The sequence below is a fragment of the Martes martes genome (genome assembly GCF_963455335.1).
Source record: "Martes martes genome assembly, chromosome: 16".
Classification (NCBI taxonomy): Eukaryota; Metazoa; Chordata; class Mammalia; order Carnivora; family Mustelidae; genus Martes; species Martes martes.
Window position 1 is genome coordinate 64,153,831 of NC_137904.1, and position 17,342 is coordinate 64,171,172.

Consider the following 17,342-nt stretch of genomic DNA (forward strand, 5'->3'; position numbering starts at 1 on the left):
CTTCCGGTGCCGAGGCCTTGGAGAGGCCGGGGATTGGCTGTGAGTGCACGGCGGGGGCGGGGCGGCGCGTGCGCGCTAGGGAGGGAGTTCGGCGGGCGCTCTGTAAGGTGCCGGGCAGCGGCCGCGGTCGTTTTTATACCTTCCCGCGCGGGCGCTGCCAACGGAAGGCGGGCGGGGCAGCGCGCGGTCAGGCCGGCGGAGGTGCGAGAGCGCGGGGCGGAGCGCGGCCGTTGGGGCGGGACTGGCGCGCCGCCCCTCCCCCGCCCTTTCCCGCCCGTGCCTTGAACCCGCACTTCTCCCCCGCGCCCCACCCTCTCCCCGAGCCGGAGCGCGCGCCCCGCCCCGCAGCCTCTCCCCGCGCTCCCGCGCCTTCCCCCACCCTCCTTCCTCGCACTTCACCCTCTCCGCGCGCCCTGGTCCCGCCCTGCAGCCCCCTCCTCCGCGCTCTGGTCTGGCGGTGGCGGCGGCGGCTCCCCGACCAAAGTCCTTGCCGACCAGGGCCGCAGGCCGAGCGGGCTGGGTGGGTCCCCCCGGGTGGTCAGCTGGGTCGGGGTCTCCCTGTGCCCCCTGAGCCGGCCGCGCCCCTCCGAAAAGCACCGTGCGGTACGTCTCTGCACGCACTGGTGGGAGCCCGCGCAGCGCTTCGGGGACGCAGGGCAGACCGTGCCGTCCGTGTAGAGAACCCTGCGGGTGTGGGGAGCCTCGCTCGCCCTCCCAGGGGCGCCCGGGCCCGGCCCCCGCCGTCCTTGCGGACGAATTTGTGCTGGTCGGTCTGGGTTTCTCAGAGCTCTGGCCGCCGTTCCAGCCCCGTGCTGACCGTGGGGTTGGGTGACCCTCGGGCTCAGAGGAGCGCCCCTTTGGTACCTCGATGCTGTAGTTGTGCAGACTGAGGTAGCCGGGTGATGTCTTTCCCTCTGCCTGTAGGCTCCGCGGCCATGAAGGTGAAGATTAAGTGCTGGAACGGCGTGGCCACTTGGCTCTGGGTGGCCAACGACGAGAACTGTGGCATCTGCCGGATGGCCTTCAATGGCTGCTGCCCGGACTGTGAGTGTCCCCTGAATTCCCTCCCTCTTGAGCTTTGCCTGCTGGCCTGGCCACGGTCTCTCGCCAGAAGTACCTGCACGAAGTGGCTGGGTTTTGGTGTCCCTTTCCTCAAGAAAAGTTGGCAGAAGAAAGCCAGGTGGTTTGGGCCCCTGTTTGCAGAAAGAGTCCATCAGAAGTTTTGTAAGAAAAAGTGGTGTCGCTTTTTACTGTAGTCAAACTCGGCTGGGAAGTCTGAGGGGGAGAAAGACACGTTAGAACTCTGTGTCTGAAGATTCTCAAGCGAACAAAACCCGGAATATCGTAGGGGTTCCGCTCCCCTCGCCCAGCACACAGGATCACGGTGGGTAAGGGACCTTTCCGCCTCTGCTTCGTGGTTCGGTAACGATAACTAGGATGCCTGGTGCCACGTCCGCCGAGTCTCCAAACGGAACTTCAGCTTTTTACAGGCTGTCCCATCACATCAGACGGGATGTGATGATGAGTCCTTAGGGTCTCCCCCATTCCTAGTCCTTGCTTGGACTTGCCCAGTTGTCCGTAGGTGTCCCTTCACTGCGTGGTGTAAGCAGGATCCACAGTTGCTTGCTCCGCTCTGCCCTGGGTGTTCAGTGTTAACATAGACCTGGCCCTTCCACCCCCACTGAACTTTTTCAAGGCGTCTGACTTTTTAGCAAAGTTGTCTTCTCTCACAGAGTGCTCCCCACCAGGTTTTATCGGATTTCTTTTTTGTGCTGGTTTTTGATTTATTTTTGTTCCCATTATGTTCTGTGAAGTAGAAACGCTTTGAGTATATTTTTAAGTCAAAAACCAGTTTTTGCACCAGTGCGTTTTGGGTTTAGCCAAACCCAAGTGAACTTAAACAGAAGCAAGTTGACCCTTAGGGGCCAAGGGCAGTCCCAAGAGGAAAACGGGACATTGGAGTACTAAAGGGTCTCTGTCCCGTGAATGACCAAGCCTTTTGTGTGGGGTCAGGTGAGTGGCCAGAATAATAATAGTGCTTTACTTCTTATAGTGCAATTCAGGTCATTGGATTTTTTTTTTAAGGTTCTATCTATTTATTTGACAGATCACAAGCAGGCAGAGAGGCAGGCAGAGAGAGAGAGGAGGAAGCAGGCTCCCCGCTGAGCAGAGACCCTGATGCGGGGCTCGATCCCAGGACCCTGGGATCATGACCTGAGCTGAAGGCAGAGGCTTAACCCTCTGAGCCACCCAGGCAACCCTGCAAATACTATTTCATATTTTAAGATTTAAAAGATTTTTATCTTTTTTAAGATGTAGTATTTATTTATTTGACAGTGACAACAAGCAGGGGCAGCAGCTGAGGGAGAGGGAGAAGCAGACTCTCTGAGGAGCAGGGAGCCTGATGTGGGGCTCGATCCCAGGACCTGGAGACGATGACCTGAGCCGAAGGCAGACACTTCACTCACTGAGCCAGCCAGGCGCCGCATGCATGTTCTTTAATCTTTACATTTGCTTTGGCTGAAAGGAGATCTCATCTCCCAGGCCTTAATCTGTCCTGATTGACTCAGAGGGGTGCGACGCGAGCGGAGGGGGTCGCTGGCTGGTTCTGGTTGACGAGGTTTGCTTCACTGTAAGGCTCAAGATGCGCTCGTAGTGAATCTACTTCAAATCACTGTTAAATGCGTCGCTAGGGGCACAGCAGGGGCCGAGGGAGTTTGGGGGGGCACACGCAGCTTCCTGAGCAATAGACCCGAGTCTTCTGGAAAGAAGTCCTGGAGGGAACCGCCCTCGCCTGGCTGTGGGGGCGCGCGCGGCCGGCAGAGGCGCGGCGGTGCGGAGCCCGGCTGCTGCTGGCGCGGCAGGGCCTGTGGCTGGCGTCGGCGTTTGCCAGTGGGCTCGGGTCTTGTGGAGGGGGATTTAGGGCATGATCTTCAGACCTGAGGTCAAGTTTGAGAGCCAGTCGTCACGTACAGAGTGTCTGTCGAGCCTCGGTGCTGCGTGTGCGGATGAAGGGACGCCGGGTTTCTCTTGCTACAGCTGTGAGAAACCGGGGGTGGTGGGTGCTGTGAGAAGCCTGCCCCCAGCCCCAGAGGGCTTTGGGAGTAAAAGTCTTCTTGAGACGTGTTTTCATGACAAAGGATTTCCGTCCAGAGCGGAGCAAGCACTTGGGTGAGTCACCATCACTGTTCTGTGCTCGTCATGCCTCAGGCAGGCCGTCTGCTGGTGGCGTTACTGGAAGTGGCTCCTGCCTCGGATGGCCGATGGCCGTGTGGCCTGGGTACTCCCCCATCAGCCGGCCCCCAGGGCATCCCCTGCCAGAGTATCCTGCCTTTGCAGGGGACTCTGATTCCAAGCCGAGTTCTCCTGGGCCCAGGAAGGCCCTGGGGGTGGGGGGTGGGGGGGCGTCATCTCAGCCATCACACCGAGTGGGCACTTCTGGCACAGGGTCCTCACCCCCCCCCGCCACCCCCCGACGGGTGGGGGAGCAGAGGGAGTACAGTAATTCTGTGTTTGCCCCAGCGTATAATTTTCTAGTCCTTATGTCATCAAAGTCTCGGGAAGGCAATGATGTTTTGTTATAAAAAGGATTTTTTTAGAAGATTGAAAAACACCGCCCCGCACAAGTGGATAGCAGGTACGGCGGCGGCTGTCCTGACTTGGTGGGGTGCGGGCGTGGGGGGCAGGGGCTGCTAGGGATCAGGGAGCTGCGCGCGCTCGGTAGACGCGGAGGGACACTGAAGAGCCCACGTCTGCTGCTGACCCGGTGCCCGTCTGAACCACGGGACGGGGCTCCTGCCCCCCGGAAGTGGCAGGCGCCTCAATGCACCACGTGCCCAGGCCTCTTGTCCAGAAGAGGGGTGACGGGGTGGCCGAGTGCGGTGAGGGTGGCCGAGAGCACCGCCAGGTTCCCAGCCCCTCTGTTGGCGAGGGATGGGGCGAGTGGGACCACTGTGTTGGCTGTGGTATTAGTTCGTGGGATCGAGCGTCCTGGGTTTGGTGTCGAGGAGGGATGGTGGTCGCAGAAGTCCAAAGGCAGACTCTGTTCTGCGAGGAGCTCCCAACTTAGTCTAGGACGTGTGTTGACATAGAGCTGCCGCGGGGACAGGCTGTCCGTTTGTCCCAGCCCTGGCTTGTCTGTCTTGTCCCTTGTGTTTGCGCATCAGTGACATCTGGTCCAGCTAGCGTTCCAAAGGTGTAGAGGACCCCCAGGGCAGCGATGGGGGGGATGGCACCCCAGGAAGGGTAGAAGCAGCAAGCCACAGTGCCTCAGTGTCCACGGGGACCCTGACACACAGCCAGAGGGGGCCCGCTGGGCTCTGGTGGCACCAGCTGTTGGATGGGATTTTCTTCTCAGAAATCAGAGGAAGGCAGAGACGCCTTTTTCTTCTGATCACGGCAGTGTGGCTGTCCCCCTGTACCCGTCCATGGAGGTGGCATTTCCACGCAGGTGGAGTGGAGTGCCAGCAGCATGTGGCCTGACAGACAGGTGGAGGGTAGCCGCGTGCTCGCTCCCGGCCGCTGACCGGTGGGGCCATCAGCAGCCTTCCCTTGAAGCATCCTGGGTCCCTGCTGCCTAGAGAGGAACCTAGCAAGGCCCCAGCCCTCCTGCGCCTGGTCGGAAGGAAGAGTTCCCTGTTCAGAGGGGTGGCTCTTTGGTGGCGGCGGGGGTGCTGGGGGTGTCCCTGGATAGATTCTTGCTACGAGCTTGGTGTGCCAGGTGAAGTGGCAGAGCTGTGCGGCGCCTGTAGATGGGCCCGGAACCTGGGAGGCGGGGACTCTGGGTCGGCCCGCGCCCTCCCTGCAGCTGAGCACCCCCTCGCAGGGGAGGACGGAGTGAGGGCCACGCTTGCGGGCCTGTGCATGCATGTGCGTGCGTGTGTATGTGTGTGCACACCACACACTGTGCTCACACTCCTGATTTCTGTCTTTTCTGAAACATGAGGTGTGAGAGGCCCTGCACACGGGCGCCCTCGGGCTGCTGGGGCTGGGCAGGTGCCGGACGCCCTGGGGTCCCGCGCCCCGTCTCTGCCCGGCGCGCGGGCTGCCCTGTGTGACTGGCCTGGTGCTCTCGCCCCCTCCCGCAGGCAAGGTGCCGGGCGACGACTGCCCCTTGGTATGGGGCCAGTGCTCGCACTGTTTCCACATGCACTGCATCCTCAAGTGGCTGAACGCGCAGCAGGTGCAGCAGCACTGCCCCATGTGCCGCCAGGAGTGGAAGTTCAAGGAGTGAGCCCCCCCATCCCAGCCCGGGCCTGGCACCGGCCCCCTCCGGGCCGCGACATGCCTGACTCGACTGGAGCTGCGTTTGTTTTCCTTCAAATGGTGACACTTTTATCCAATAAGTAAAACTCATTAAATTACCTGAAGCTTGCTGGAGGCCTCTGTTGCCTGTTTTCTTGGTCCTGACACCGCCTCGCAGCGCGTTGATAGGAAAACTCACGAGTAAACATCTCGATGCGATGCCGCCAAGGCTCTGAGTCACGTCCCCAGGAGGAGCAGGAGCGTGGGATGAGCCAGAAGAGCCAGGGGCGAGAGTGCCTGGCTCTGGGGGCTTGAAAGGCCCCCGGGGGTGCAAAGGCCCTGGGGGCGTGCTTGTGTACCAACGGGAAATGGAGCAACAGTGGCTCAGAGGCCCGTGGCCTGTCATCTGGCCTCTCACCCGCTCGAAGCTGGGGACCGCCTCGCAGACCAGTCTGTGGGACTCTGACTTGGCACAGCTGGCAGCTGCTGCCCGTGGTGCCTTTCACGGAAAGGCCGTCCCTGAGCAGGTGCTGGTGGTCTCTCTCCGCGCCTTCTCCCTTGGTCTGGCGGGAGGCCAGCTGGAGTGTCTGAGCTGTGACATACCCGGGGTAGGCCATGTTAAGGACATCTGTGTCCCAGGTGTCTGAGGTCCTCTACTTGGAGAACAGCCCACGGGAGGCTCCTTTGGGCACCTCTGTCAGTCCAGAGCTCCAGGTTGGGGGTGGCCCCTGGGGACCGTGGTCCCAGCCCTGGAAGTCTTGGCTGCTTCGGGACAGACGGCTGCAGGCCGCATGTCCCCATGAGCTGCAAGGACTCACTTGACACTGGCTCCTTTCAGTCCATTCTCAGGGAACAGCCCCTGGGGGTCACTGCCTTGTGCCTTGTGGGTGGCCAGCTGCTGATGCTCCGATGCTGCTTGTCCTCAGTCCCCGGGGGCAAGACCAGGTAGTGTCCTTGGGGGGCTGGCCTCCTGGTTGGTCACCTCTGGGGCAGCCTATTTCCTGCCTGCATGTTGTACCCAGAGGGAAGGAAGCTCAGGGGACCATCCCTCTTCCCCAGGCTGGAGGTCACATGCCCTGTGTCCAGCAACCCAGCTGCCCGGGCCCCTGAGCTCGGGATCTGACCTGGGGAGGACACACCCAAAGGAAGACACATTGTGTCCAGGATGTTTAGGGGAAGAAGAGGTGCCTGAGCAAGCCCGCTGGCCCAAGGCCTCTGGTCCCTGCACCTGGTGCACCGCCCCCCACCCCAGGGCCTGGGCTCAGCCTCCCGGGAGCTCCCAGCAGCCCTGTAGACAAACAGGTGTGGGGGCGGCTGCTGTGTATTCTTGAGACTTTGTGTCTACAATGTGTCAGGATCCAGGGAATCCCTGGGAGGAGTTCACAGCCCAGTAGGAGTGGTCTGCGCCCCGCGGAGGGCCCGTCCAGGCAGCATGGCAGGCCTCCACTGTCCTGGAGTTTCCAGACCTCATCCTGGCCTGCCCCCAGCCCACCTTCTCTGCCCAGGGTGGGGGCCTTTCTGCTGTGACCCACGACTCTGCCTGGGGCATCAGACGCTGAGTGCAGCCTCGAAGGCTTTCCGGCCTTGCCCTTTGGGGTGGATGCCCTCGTTCTCAGATGCACTGTCAACTTGCCCAAGGTCACAGACCCTCCTGTAGGCTGTTCCCACCCCGCCGTTTGGACTCTTCCGTGTTTCCTGGCTTCAGCCTGGTGCTTGCAGGGCCTGCTTGGCCTCAAGCTGGCCATGCAGATGCCCCTCAGGTCCTGTCGACGTCCAGCCGGCTGCCTCCTCCCCGGAAGCTTGGGGACCCTGCAGCAACTCCGGCACCTCAGCCTGCTCTCCCTCCCCCAGGACGCAGAGGCTCACACCGCCTGCCTTTGCAAACACTCCCCTGGCTTCCCCTCACTGCCCCCACCTCCGGCCCCACTAGTGCTCCCTGGTCTTTCCCCGTGAGCCAGTGAGGCGCTCTGCTCGCCCTCCTGCCAGCTCTGTTTTCCCATGTGGCTGTCGCTTGACCCAGGGACTGATTCATCGCCTGTCGAACACAGGTGTTCTCCTGAGGGCGCCCACCCCGAGAGCAGAACTGGGTGGGAGAAGTCTCTGGGTTCCTGGCAGCTGTCCCTTGGTCTGGTTTCCAGAGGTCAGGCCTGGCCTCGCTGCCCACCTCTTCGTAAAGGACCCCACCAGTAGTGGCCCTATTAGAAGTTTCCCCCATGGGTGTGACCCAGAAGGTGGCCCCCAGGCCCACCCAGACTTTGACGTCTCAAGAAGCCTCAGGCCGGCCCTGCAATCAGTTCCCCTTAAGGGCAGGAGAACGTGTCCCCTGGGCACAGACGTCTCTCTGCAGCCTCTGGGGCCTCTTTTTGGGGGGACCTAACAGTAACTGCTAGGGCTAGGGCGCCCTCGGGGTCCTGGGGGCTGCTCCATGCTGCCCCGCGTGCCCCCTGCTTGCCCCGAGGCCCCATCCAGGCGGGACCATGGGGCAGGGGAGGGAGCCGGCAGCAGCGAGGAGGATGGGGACAGGTGTGGTCCCCGCGCGAGGCTCCGCTTCTTGCTGCCCGAGGGGGGCCCGCCCCCGCGCCCCGCGCCGCCGATATAAGGCGGCGGCCGCCGAGGCTCCGAGCCGCGCAGCCCGCCCGCCGCCCGCGTCCCCATGGCCCGGTCCGCGCCGCTGGTGGCCGCCGCCCTGGCGCTGTGCCTGCTGCTGGCGCCGCCGGGCCTCGCGTGGTACAGGCCGGCGGCCGGGCCCGGCTCCTACTCGGTGGGCCGCGCGGCGGGGCTGCTGTCCGGCTTCCGCAGGTCCCCGCACGCGCGCCGCTCCGAGCCCCCCGGGAGCGCGCGACCCCCGGTCCCGGCGAGCGCCGTCGCCGAGCCGCGCCCCCGCCTGCGGAGCCTCGTGAGTGCGGCCGGCGGGGCCGGGGTGGGGGGGTGGTCGGAGGTCGGGAGGGGGGCTGTGGTGCGCGGGGTCGGGCCCGGGGCGGCCCCTCAGCCTCCTCCCGCCCCCAGGCCGCGTGTGTCAAGGACGTGTCCCCGAAACTGCGGAGCTGCGCGCGGTTTCCCGACGGCCGCGCCACCGTCCAGTGCCAGGCGGACGTCTTCCTGTCGCTGCGCGCGGCCGACTGTCGCAGCGCCTGAGCCTCCACCCGGCCCGGACCCCGCCCGGCGGCAGCGCGGGCACCCCAGCGCCTCCCTGCACCCCCGCGCCGATCGGCCCCCCAATAAACGAGAAGCGCAGCTGAACTCCGAGTGGGGGCGGGTGGGGCGGGCCCCGCGGTCTGCAGACCCCACTCCGCCGCCGCGCTCCGCCCGAGGGGGGCACAGCCCCCTCGCCTCCCGCTGTTGTCCACACAGCCCCCGCGCTCCCCCGTGTCCTCCAGGAGGCAGCTCCGTGTCTGCCCGTGCGCAGCCGCTGCCCCCCACCACACCCGAGGGGGCCCCTGGCCTAGGACACCCCCCCCACCCGCCTTGGTTCTGGGGTTTCCCGAGGACAATGCTCTGCCGTATAAGAGGGGCAACTCCTGCAGTCCCTCCTTTCTTGGTGTCCCCCCAAAACACCTCAAAGTACTAGGCACAGGGCAGTGACTTGGGCTGTTGAAGGAGTGACTAGGCCAGGGAGGGGTGGGGCTGGGGGGGGCAGCCACACCTGCTGCTCCAGGACAAAGCCTCGCACAGCCTCTGCTGAGGTGGGGAGCTCGGGACCCAGCCCTCCCTCTGACCCACGGCCAAGCCGGCAGTCCCCACAGCCATGAGGGCCGAGACACGGCTGTGAGGGACCACGGCGCACCGGCAGTGACCCCCCCCGCCCGCACTCACGCTTGACTGCCTCCTCTGCCTGGCGTCTGGGTTCATTCCTGCCCCAGCCCCACTGAGGCAGACCTTGAGCTCCCTTCATGGCACGCACTGGGGCCTCCAGTAGGGCTGGGTTTTGGAGGGCAGGAAGGCAAAATGAGGTTCAGAGCCTGCCTTGGGGGTGCCCGCCACCCTCCCACCCTCCTCGGGGAGGCCAGGGGGAGTCGGACACATTGGCTCTCCATTTAGAGACTATGGGAGGACCCACAAACCCACCGGCCCTGAATGGCCGCATCTCCAGGGGCCCCAGGCCCTGAGCCTCCTCCAACCGTGTTCCCGTGTCCCCCCGGCTGCCGCAGTCCCCAGCTTAGAGGGGCCGCTCCCGTGTCCTCCCCCTTTGAGTCCGTGCAGGACTAGCGGCTCCCACCTCGTGCCCCTGCTCACGGGGCCCTGCTGTCCAGGGCTCCAGGAGTCTGAGTCTCGACCTCCCTGCAGCTGGGGGCCCAGGGGCGGTGCCGGTCTAGGGAGGGCCTTGTGTCTCTCGGTCTCTCGCGCACTACCCCGGCTTGGGGAGGGAGGGAGGGGACTGGTGGCGGCCGCCCAGCGGGGGGCCGGGGGAGCTGAGCATTCACAGTCCCCTCCACTTCCCGCACGGCTCGGAGTTAGACTCATGACTGGGCACATCGGGAGGAAGAAAAGGACAGGCCCGCCAAGGAGAGAAGGACGTCAGCCCTCCGGTCTCCGCTTCTACGGGGCTGGGCCACAGGTGCCCGGCCTCACCCGGCTCCGCAGCTGAAGGACAGATGCCCTTCCGGGGGGAGGGGCTGAAAAGACACCATCACAGTCCTCGCCTCTGAACAAAACCAGCCAAACTCTTGCCCCCTCCCTGTCCGAAACGAAGAGGTGAGGGGGTTCGGCAGCCCACAACTGCTGGGCTGTTCCCAGTGGCCCCAATCTGGGTGCAGGAGACCCCGAGATTCTTGGGGGCACCCAATCAGGGAGCCGGAGCCAACTCCTTACAGAACCATGGCCCTGTGCCATGCCACGGGGAGCCAGCCTCCCACTGGCCTCGTGACGGGCTCCGGGGCCAAGAACCCACTGGGCTCTGGCTGCCCACCCTCCTCCCTTACAGGCTCTAGGGAAGGCAGCCTGGGGCGTCTGGGGGTCCTAAACTGGGGGGTTCCCCGCTGCCAGGCTGCCTGCTTCCCCCACCCCCGGCCTCCCCACCGCGTGCGTGGTGGTGGGGAGCAGGGCTAAGAGCCGGCCGTAGAATAGCTCCCGCCAGGTTTATTTGGTTGTACCCCCAGCCGGTCAGATACAAAATCGAGAGCAGTCTGTGGGGAGAGCAGCAAGGCTGGCCCGGGAAGTGGGGGGCACATTGCCCAAGAGCCAGCCCCAGGGCACCAGGGAGCCCACACGGGAGGTGGCACAGTCTGTGTCCTGAGGAGGAAAGGGGGTGCCCCCTTCAGGTCACTGCTCCCCCGAAGCTGGCTTCCAATGAGGCCTGGAAGGCGGAAAGTGCCAGGTGGTGGGGGTGTCCTGGGTCTGCAGGGGCTTGGAGGGGGGAGCAGAAGCCAGGCCTTCACCAGCTCGCAGGGTGGCTCCCCGCTGGTGAAAGGTGCCCGCTGGGCCGCGCTCGTCTGTGCTGGATGCCCTCTCCGTGCGACGCAGCAGGAAAGCCTCCGGGCAGATAGGGTGGGGGCAGCGCCCTCGGCTCTAGCCCTTCCAAGAGCAGGCCAGGTGGAGAGGGAGCGCGGCAGCTTTGTTACAGACCAGACCCTCGAGGCGTGGGAAGGAGAGCAGGAGGGGGCTGGCCCGTGGGCACGCGGGGTGACCTCCCACTGCTCAGAAGTCACAGTCGCTCTCTCTCTCACGCTGCGCCTCCTGCCGCCTCCTGGCCTCCAGGAAAGCCAGCTCCTTGGCCTCTTTCTTCTGGTTCCGGGCCTCGTACTCTAGCCTGGGGGCCGGGCCGGGGTGAGCTGCGCACCCAGGCCTGGGGCTTCGGCGGCCCCACCGGGCCCAGCCAGGCAGCCCTCCCTCACCTGTTCTTGATGATGCGCTGAACGATGAGGTCTGTGGTCAGGTCGTTCCCGCTGTCGATCTGGCAAAAGATGCCCCTTCTCTTGGGCTCCTGGAGGCCAGAGGGTAGGGGGAGGTGATGACGGCCCTCCTCTGGAGCTGCCTGGGCCCGGAGGGTCCTCACCCCAGAAAGACCAGAACACTAGCATGGTTCCTCCCACTGCTTAGCAAGCGTCCTCCTCCTCCTAGGAGGCCACTGGACTGGCAGTTAACCCGCCCAGGGGTAGCTTCCACACAGGCACTGTGAGGCCGGGGGAGGCGGGGGGCAGGTTCCCCGGAGAACAGCACACACAGCCACCTCATGCCCAGCACGACCCACCTGGTAAGGATCTGAGCCATCCTTGTCCGGCACGATTTCTGTCTTCCCGTGACATACCAGGTCCACCTGGGGAGGGAGCAGGGGTCAGGGAGCCTGGTGCCTTGCACCCAGAGGGCCCTCCCTGGGACCTGGTCCACCAGGAGCCTCACCTTGAAGTGGTCCAGAAGCTCTGCGGTGACCGCATACGGGGCCCCGATCACCACTTCCGACACATACTAGGGGGACAGGGAGCACAGGTGGTCAGCTAAGACCCCACTAGGCCCCAGGTTGATGGGAGAAAATGCTCGCTGCTAAGGAAGCAAAGGCTGGGGGGAGGGAGCAGCATGGCGGGGCTGGCTGGCCAGAAGCCCAAGGCTCCTGGATACCCCCGCAGCCTGGGCAGGGGACCCCACCCGGCGCCCCCGCCGTGGCCCATACCCGGCAGGCCAGCACGCTCAGGGTCCGCTCGTGAAGGTTCATGATGGGGTAGTTCTTCCCCTTGTAGTGGTTGACCTCCTGGGACCACAGTGAGCTCCAGTGAGCGGGCATCCTCCGGCAGACGGGGCCCGGCAGCGCGGGGAAGCCCCAGTCCCCAGAAAGAGGCCCCTGCCTCCCCCGCCTCCGTCAGCTCCCCAGGCCTCGCCCCTGTGAGCCACCTGTGCCCAATCTCAGCCCCAGGAGCCCCCCCCAGGGCGCCCACACCCTATCAGCTGGCCGGGGAGCGAGACCTGGTCAAAGTGCAACCCCGCGATGACATACGGCCTCTTGGCCAGGCCGTGCACCTTCTCCAGGAAGTCCACGTGGCCGATGTCTGTGCCCAGGTTAAGAATCAAGTAACAGGAGGAGAGGCGCCCCACAGGACCGGGGGCTCCGGCGGGCTCCCCCGCTCCACCCCACTCTGGGAGCTGCAAGGAGTCAGGGAGGCCCCTCAGGTCCCATGACCCAGAGGGGCCCACGGGGCCAAAGCAGGGGCCACCCGCCCCCTTGGTCCCAGAAGATACGGAACAGGTCGAAGGCACCGGCCACGTAGATGACTGTCTCCCCTGGCTGGGGCTCCTTCCCTGAAGCAAACTGGATGATCTTCTGAGACGTCTGCAGGAACTGGGACACCCCTGTCCAGGGGTTCCGCCCCCCAGGGCACTAGAAGCCGAGAGGGCTCTGGTCAGCGAGCGCTGCCCCGGGAGTGGCCTGTCCTTCACCTGCCCCCACCCCCAGCCCCTTTTCTGGGCCCGGGCTGCCTGCGCCTGCCTGTCTGGGAGCAGGTATGGGGGCGCTGGTGCAGAACCCCAAACCCCAGCTGCAGCACTTGCTCGGTCACGTGGGTGCTCTTACCGGGCACACGGCTCAGGCAGGGACAGGGTGGGGAGCCAGCAGGCCCGCACTACGCCGGGGCCAGGCTGGGGAAGGCCCTGTGACAGGCGGGACGGGTGGCTCCGCCCTGTGGCCGCCGTGGGCACTGCAGCCGACAGCACTGGGGCCTGATAGCGGGCCCAGCAGTGGCCACTGCCCTGGTGGGGACCCAGCACCCTGAGCCACCCTCTGGTCACCTGGGAGGGCCCTTCCGAGGGAAGTGTCAGCCTGGCAGCTGTTGGGTGACGGGGCTACAAGGGAGAGAGGACCAGGCCGCCTGGTTAGAGGCCACCTGCTTGAAGGCAGTCCTGGTTCCTCGGTGGCCGCGGACTGGCTGGTTTGCTGAGCCTGGTGGGCGGTACCCAGGCGGCGCCCGGAAGCCGGGGGCCGGGTGTGGGGGCATCAGGGAGTGGCCTGGTGAGCCGGGGCGACACTCACCTTGCCGAAGCTGTCTGCATATTCCCGGTACTCCGAGGAGATCTCCTGAGTGGAAGGACGGGACGCTGAGGAGCCTCGCCGTCCCCCAAACACGGCCAACCCCCAGAGCTCACAAAAGGACAAAGACAGACCAGGTGCTTCCTCCCTCCCAGCAGCGTCCTGAGCCCTGGGAGCCCACCCCCGTCCCTCCCAGACTCACGTGACCGCTGTGATGGGCCTTGGTCACCAGCAACATGCGGCCGACGAGGTCCGTGGTGGACACGCCCTGGGTGCGCCTGCACTCTCTGGGGACAGAGTGGGGTCAGCACTCGCATCCTGGACATACTCCAAAGGCCCCACAGCAGCTCACCCCGCCCGAGCGAGGCCCCGCCAGCCCCCACGCTGGGCCGTGCAGACCAGGCGGCTGTACGCCACTCTCGGCCGAGATAGAAAACCAGGACCAGGAGCGCGGCGCAGGCCACGGCGCCTTTATCCACGGAAGGACATGACAGAACAGACGAGAAATGCTGCTCAGCCCTAGGCATGCACTGCCTGGTGGGGGGGCGGCGCTGGGGGGGGTGCAGGCCAGACCGGGGCCCATGGCAGCTCCGGTCCCCGGCCCCCACGACTGTCCCCCGTGGCTGGCTGAGTCCGGTGATGGCCACACCCCACGCTCTTCCCAGCAGCCAGCTGCCCACGGCCCATGACCACCACCTGGGCTGGCGCAGGTCTGTGACACCTGAAGACCCGCCGGGCAGCCGGTCCATCCTGCTCCCGCCCTGGCCTGGAAGAGGCCGCAGCCCATTTTCCTCTTGGGCAGAAAGAGCAAGGGGGGAGCTGTGAGCCCTACTCCTCGACAAGGGGGGGGCCCTCTCTGAGGCTCACCTGTACCTCCCGGCCTGCTTCACTTCCTCGTAGGTGTCTCGGCCATCTACGGTCAGCGTGATGTCATCTAGGGAGCACCACACAAGGGCGAATGAGGACTCTCAGCCCAGGCTGCGGGGGCCTGTGGGGCCCCCAACCCTCATCCTAGGCTGGCCCTGGCGTGCAGGGACTCTTCCTGGGAAAGGACCCGACGCCTTCTCAGATCCCCGAAAGGCTCAGGCACCAGCAGCCCGGCCACCCCAGCACTCCGGGCCCCAGCCCCCCACTCACTGCCATGCACACAAAAGTCACAGCTGTGCTTGTCCAGCGTCTCCAGCGTGGTCACGTAGGGAGCTGCAGGCACCACCTCGTCTACCCACTTGATGGCCCGCACCATCTTGTACCTCTCCTCTTGAGTGAAGACTGGGGGCCCCTTGTGCTTGGAGATCTCCTCTAGAGCCAGACACAGAGCAAGGACAAGACAGGTGAGCTCTGCAGGGCTGGCCACAGGCTCGCTGGCCTCGGGGCCCCCTCCCACCACTAAGCAGGGCTTGGAACCACAGCTGAGCTCGTGGCGGGCAGCCGTCTGTCTCCCTGGACCCTCTGCCTGTCGTGAGGGCAGAAACACACCCGTGTGGACACCGCCCTGTCTCTCTGGGCCAACATAGGGGCTCAGGATGTGTTCGCTAGCTAACTATGTGCTCCCCTCACCCAACCAGAGTTCCAGGGAAAGTCCTGTGACACCCAGGTGCTCCATTCCCAAGGGTCCCAGGCACCAGGCTGGGGTGGGAGGGGGGAGTGGGCAGCAGGGCCAGAAATGTCATCCCTTGGCTGCACGGTTCAACTTGAGCCGCAGGATGGGAAGCCGTGGGGGGGCTCAGCCTGGGCCTGCAGGTGCCGTGAAGCCGCTGGGCTGTGCTCTTCGGAAGGATGGCCGTGGGCCTGGCCTCGCCACCTGCAGGGCCCTGGGAGGTCAGTGGGAGGCAGCAGCCCAGCTCACCATCGGTGTGTACACCCACGATGAGGTAGTCGCCCATGGCCCTCGCCTGGCGCAGCTGGTTAGAGTGCCCGTAATGCACCATGTCATAGCTGTGGAAAGGACAAGACGGTGAGTCCCTGTGTGGAGGGTGGCACTGAGCAGCTGGGAGGGGGCGTGGGGGTGCAGCCTTGCTCCCCCGGGCCTTCCTTAAGAAAGCCTTTGAGAAGCTGCCACTGGGAACAGCTCCTCAGGGTCTGGCCAAGCCTGGGTGTTCAGAGGGGAGGTGGGCACTCAGCTCCCCACACCGCTGGTCCCTGGGGCAGATTTAACAAGCACGACAGGGGCTGGGCTGTGCCCAGGAACAAGGCCTGCTGCCCGCCTCGGGCCAGTGAGCACGCACAACAGCCCGGCTCCCCACGCATGCCACAGAGCTCTGGCCTCTGCCCTCAGCCCCTCCTCTCACTGAATGCAAACAAGTGTGTTGGGGGGCAGCCCCTTTACTCTGTGAACTGACATTAATTTATGGGTGGGCTGGACTCAACCGCTCTGAAGCAGGCGGCCAGTCTTCGGGACCAATACAGAACAAAGTCTGACACATGAGCAAAGGCGATTGCCAGCTTTGGAAATCCTGCTCGCTCCCCCATGGCCTCCAGAAACTCAGCTGAGGCTCTCCTCTCTGGGCCCAACAACCCCCTCCCTGCCGGCTGGTTCTAGAGCTCTTGTCCTTAAATCTGGACCTGATTAAGGAGTGACTTTTCAGCTAGTGGCCCACTTGCTCCCCTGTGTGTGGTGCCCAAGTTGGCCCCACACCAGGTCCATTTCCTTCCAAAGCCTCTCGTCGTCTCCTGAGTAGGTGACACTGTCCCTGCTTCTCCAGGTGACCCACGCCACCTGGTGCACAGAGCTGTTCTACTCCCTGACACCTGTTACTCTCACCGCAGCACGCCAGGTCCCCGCCCACAAGACTGTGGGGTCCCACGGCTCAGGCCCTGGGGTGAGAGAAGCGGCTAAGTGCAAATGCAGCAGCCTGGCCGGCCCTTGAGTTCACTGGACGGGCTGGGCCGGGGGTTCCCAGATCACACTGCAAGGTGGTGCTGGGTCCAGGGTGTGTCCTAGCCACTGTGGCCTGCTGGGGCAGGGGCCTGGCCAGACCAGGGCCAAGGTCAGAGTCCACCAACACGAAAACAGACTCCCTCCCCGAAGGGGACTCAGGCACCGCTGCAAAGGTGTGGCAACCCCCCCAACCCCCCAACAGCCCTGCTCTGTTCCCGAGCAGGGAGCTAGCCAGGTGAGGGCTGTGCTTTCTCTTTCTCTGATCGCCACCGGGAAGGTATGCGGAAGCCCCCGGGGCCAGCGCTCAGTAGAGCTCAGTTTTCCTCTCACCTGCTGACAGCCCCCAACTTATCTGGAAACAACTCCAGGTCTCCGCCGGCTAGAGGACAGGACGGATGGGCACTGTGGCCCTGCTGGGCGGGACCCAGGAGCCTGGGGGCTTCGCTGGGGGGTCGCGGACACAGGCAATTCCCGCCCTGCCGCCTGCCCTGACACCCAGGAGACTCCCCCGACCCTGCGGCAAGCGGGCTGGGGAGCCGGACACGGACACCGCGGGCAAGACGCTCCGGGCACACGGCTCCCCCGTCGGGACGGGACACGCGCGACTCGCGCCACCACCGGCCACACTCCGGCGGCCCGGCCCGGCGGGCGCCTCAGCGGCGAACCTCGGCGCAACGGCGCCCGCGTCCCCAGGAGGGCGCCGGGGCCGGGGGCCGCGGGGCTGGGCCGCCGCCGCCGGCCGCTCGCGCCGCACGGCCGTCCCCCGGGCCCCGGGCGCAGGCCGGTCCGCGGACGTGTCTCCGGGCGGTGGCGCAGCGGCCCCCGCGGCCCCGGGCCCGGCTGTCCCCGCCCCCGGCCCGCCCGCCGCCGCCGCCGCCGCCGCCGCGCTCACCAGCCGTCGCACCACACTCGCACGGCGCGCCTGCCCTCCGGACCCGGCGGCTCTGCACCGCCCGCCGCCCCGTGCCCGTTCCGGATCATGGCCCCGCAGTGGCGGCGCGGCCGGGCCGGCTCCGCGACTCCCAGCGGCCGCCGCCCGCCCCGAGCACGCCCCGCCCCGCCCCGCCCCGCCGGGCGCACGCGCCGTCACGCGGGCCTCACCCGCCGCGCGCGGCCAATGGCGAGCCCCGCCCCGCCCCTGGAGCCCCGCCCCGCGTGCGCCGCCAATGGCGTGAACCTCCGTAGCCGAGGCCCGCCCCCGCCCGGCGGCCTACCCGGTGCCCCGGAGACCCCGCCCCCCGGCGCGCGGGGCGAAGAGCGCGCACGCAC

At 65.6% G+C, this 17,342-nt stretch overlaps 3 protein-coding genes across 8 annotated transcripts; 2 read left to right on the forward strand and 1 right to left on the reverse strand.

The window, feature by feature from the left end:
• Positions 1-53: 53 nt before the first annotated feature.
• On the forward strand, positions 54-5,374 carry ANAPC11 (anaphase promoting complex subunit 11). 5 transcript variants are annotated; one of them, XM_080825578.1, is made up of 3 exons: positions 54-201; positions 925-1,044; positions 5,088-5,374. In XM_080825578.1, exons 2-3 carry the CDS (start codon positions 936-938, stop codon positions 5,231-5,233), a joined length of 255 nt encoding a protein of 84 aa, XP_080681704.1. In that variant the 5' UTR covers positions 54-201; positions 925-935; the 3' UTR covers positions 5,234-5,374. The 5 variants fall into 5 exon arrangements, with proteins under 5 accessions (XP_080681704.1, XP_080681707.1, XP_080681706.1 ...); XM_080825581.1 differs by having other exon boundaries at positions 72-102; XM_080825580.1 differs by lacking the exon at positions 54-201 and adding an exon at positions 206-520.
• Positions 5,375-7,897: 2,523 nt separating this feature from the next.
• NPB (neuropeptide B) lies at positions 7,898-8,379 on the forward strand (the record flags this gene model as incomplete). The annotated part of the gene is made up of 2 exons (XM_080825574.1): positions 7,898-8,140; positions 8,251-8,379. The coding sequence occupies 2 exons, from the start codon at positions 7,898-7,900 to the stop codon at positions 8,377-8,379; spliced, it is 372 nt and encodes a 123-aa protein (XP_080681700.1).
• Positions 8,380-10,300: 1,921 nt separating this feature from the next.
• On the reverse strand, positions 10,301-17,126 carry PCYT2 (phosphate cytidylyltransferase 2, ethanolamine). Of its 2 annotated transcripts, XM_080825528.1 has the most exons (14): positions 16,966-17,119; positions 15,042-15,130; positions 14,333-14,494; positions 14,063-14,129; positions 13,398-13,482; positions 13,199-13,243; positions 12,937-13,011; positions 12,412-12,550; positions 12,139-12,221; positions 11,849-11,926; positions 11,581-11,646; positions 11,432-11,497; positions 11,076-11,164; positions 10,301-10,990 (listed from the first exon to the last, which is right to left on the reverse strand). In XM_080825528.1, exons 1-14 carry the CDS (start codon positions 17,052-17,054, stop codon positions 10,879-10,881), a joined length of 1,245 nt encoding a protein of 414 aa, XP_080681654.1. In that variant the 5' UTR covers positions 17,055-17,119; the 3' UTR covers positions 10,301-10,878. The 2 variants fall into 2 exon arrangements, with proteins under 2 accessions (XP_080681654.1, XP_080681653.1); XM_080825527.1 differs by lacking the exon at positions 12,937-13,011 and having other exon boundaries at positions 16,966-17,126.
• Positions 17,127-17,342: the final 216 nt, after the last annotated feature.

Coding starts and splice junctions, on each gene's coding strand:
- ANAPC11 (XM_080825578.1), top strand. CDS start 936: ATGAAGGTGAAGATTAAGTGCTGGAACGGCGTGGCCACTTGGCTCTGG. Junction 1,045..5,087: donor CAATGGCTGCTGCCCGGACT/GTGAGTGTCCCC, acceptor CCCCTCCCGCAG/GCAAGGTGCCGGGCGACGAC.
- PCYT2 (XM_080825528.1), bottom strand. CDS start 17,054: ATGATCCGGAACGGGCACGGGGCGGCGGGCGGTGCAGAGCCGCCGGGT. Junction 12,222..12,411: donor CGGTGCCTTCGACCTGTTCC/GTATCTTCTGGG, acceptor ACCTGGGCACAG/ACATCGGCCACGTGGACTTC. Junction 11,927..12,138: donor CGGGGTTGCACTTTGACCAG/GTCTCGCTCCCC, acceptor CTGTGGTCCCAG/GAGGTCAACCACTACAAGGG.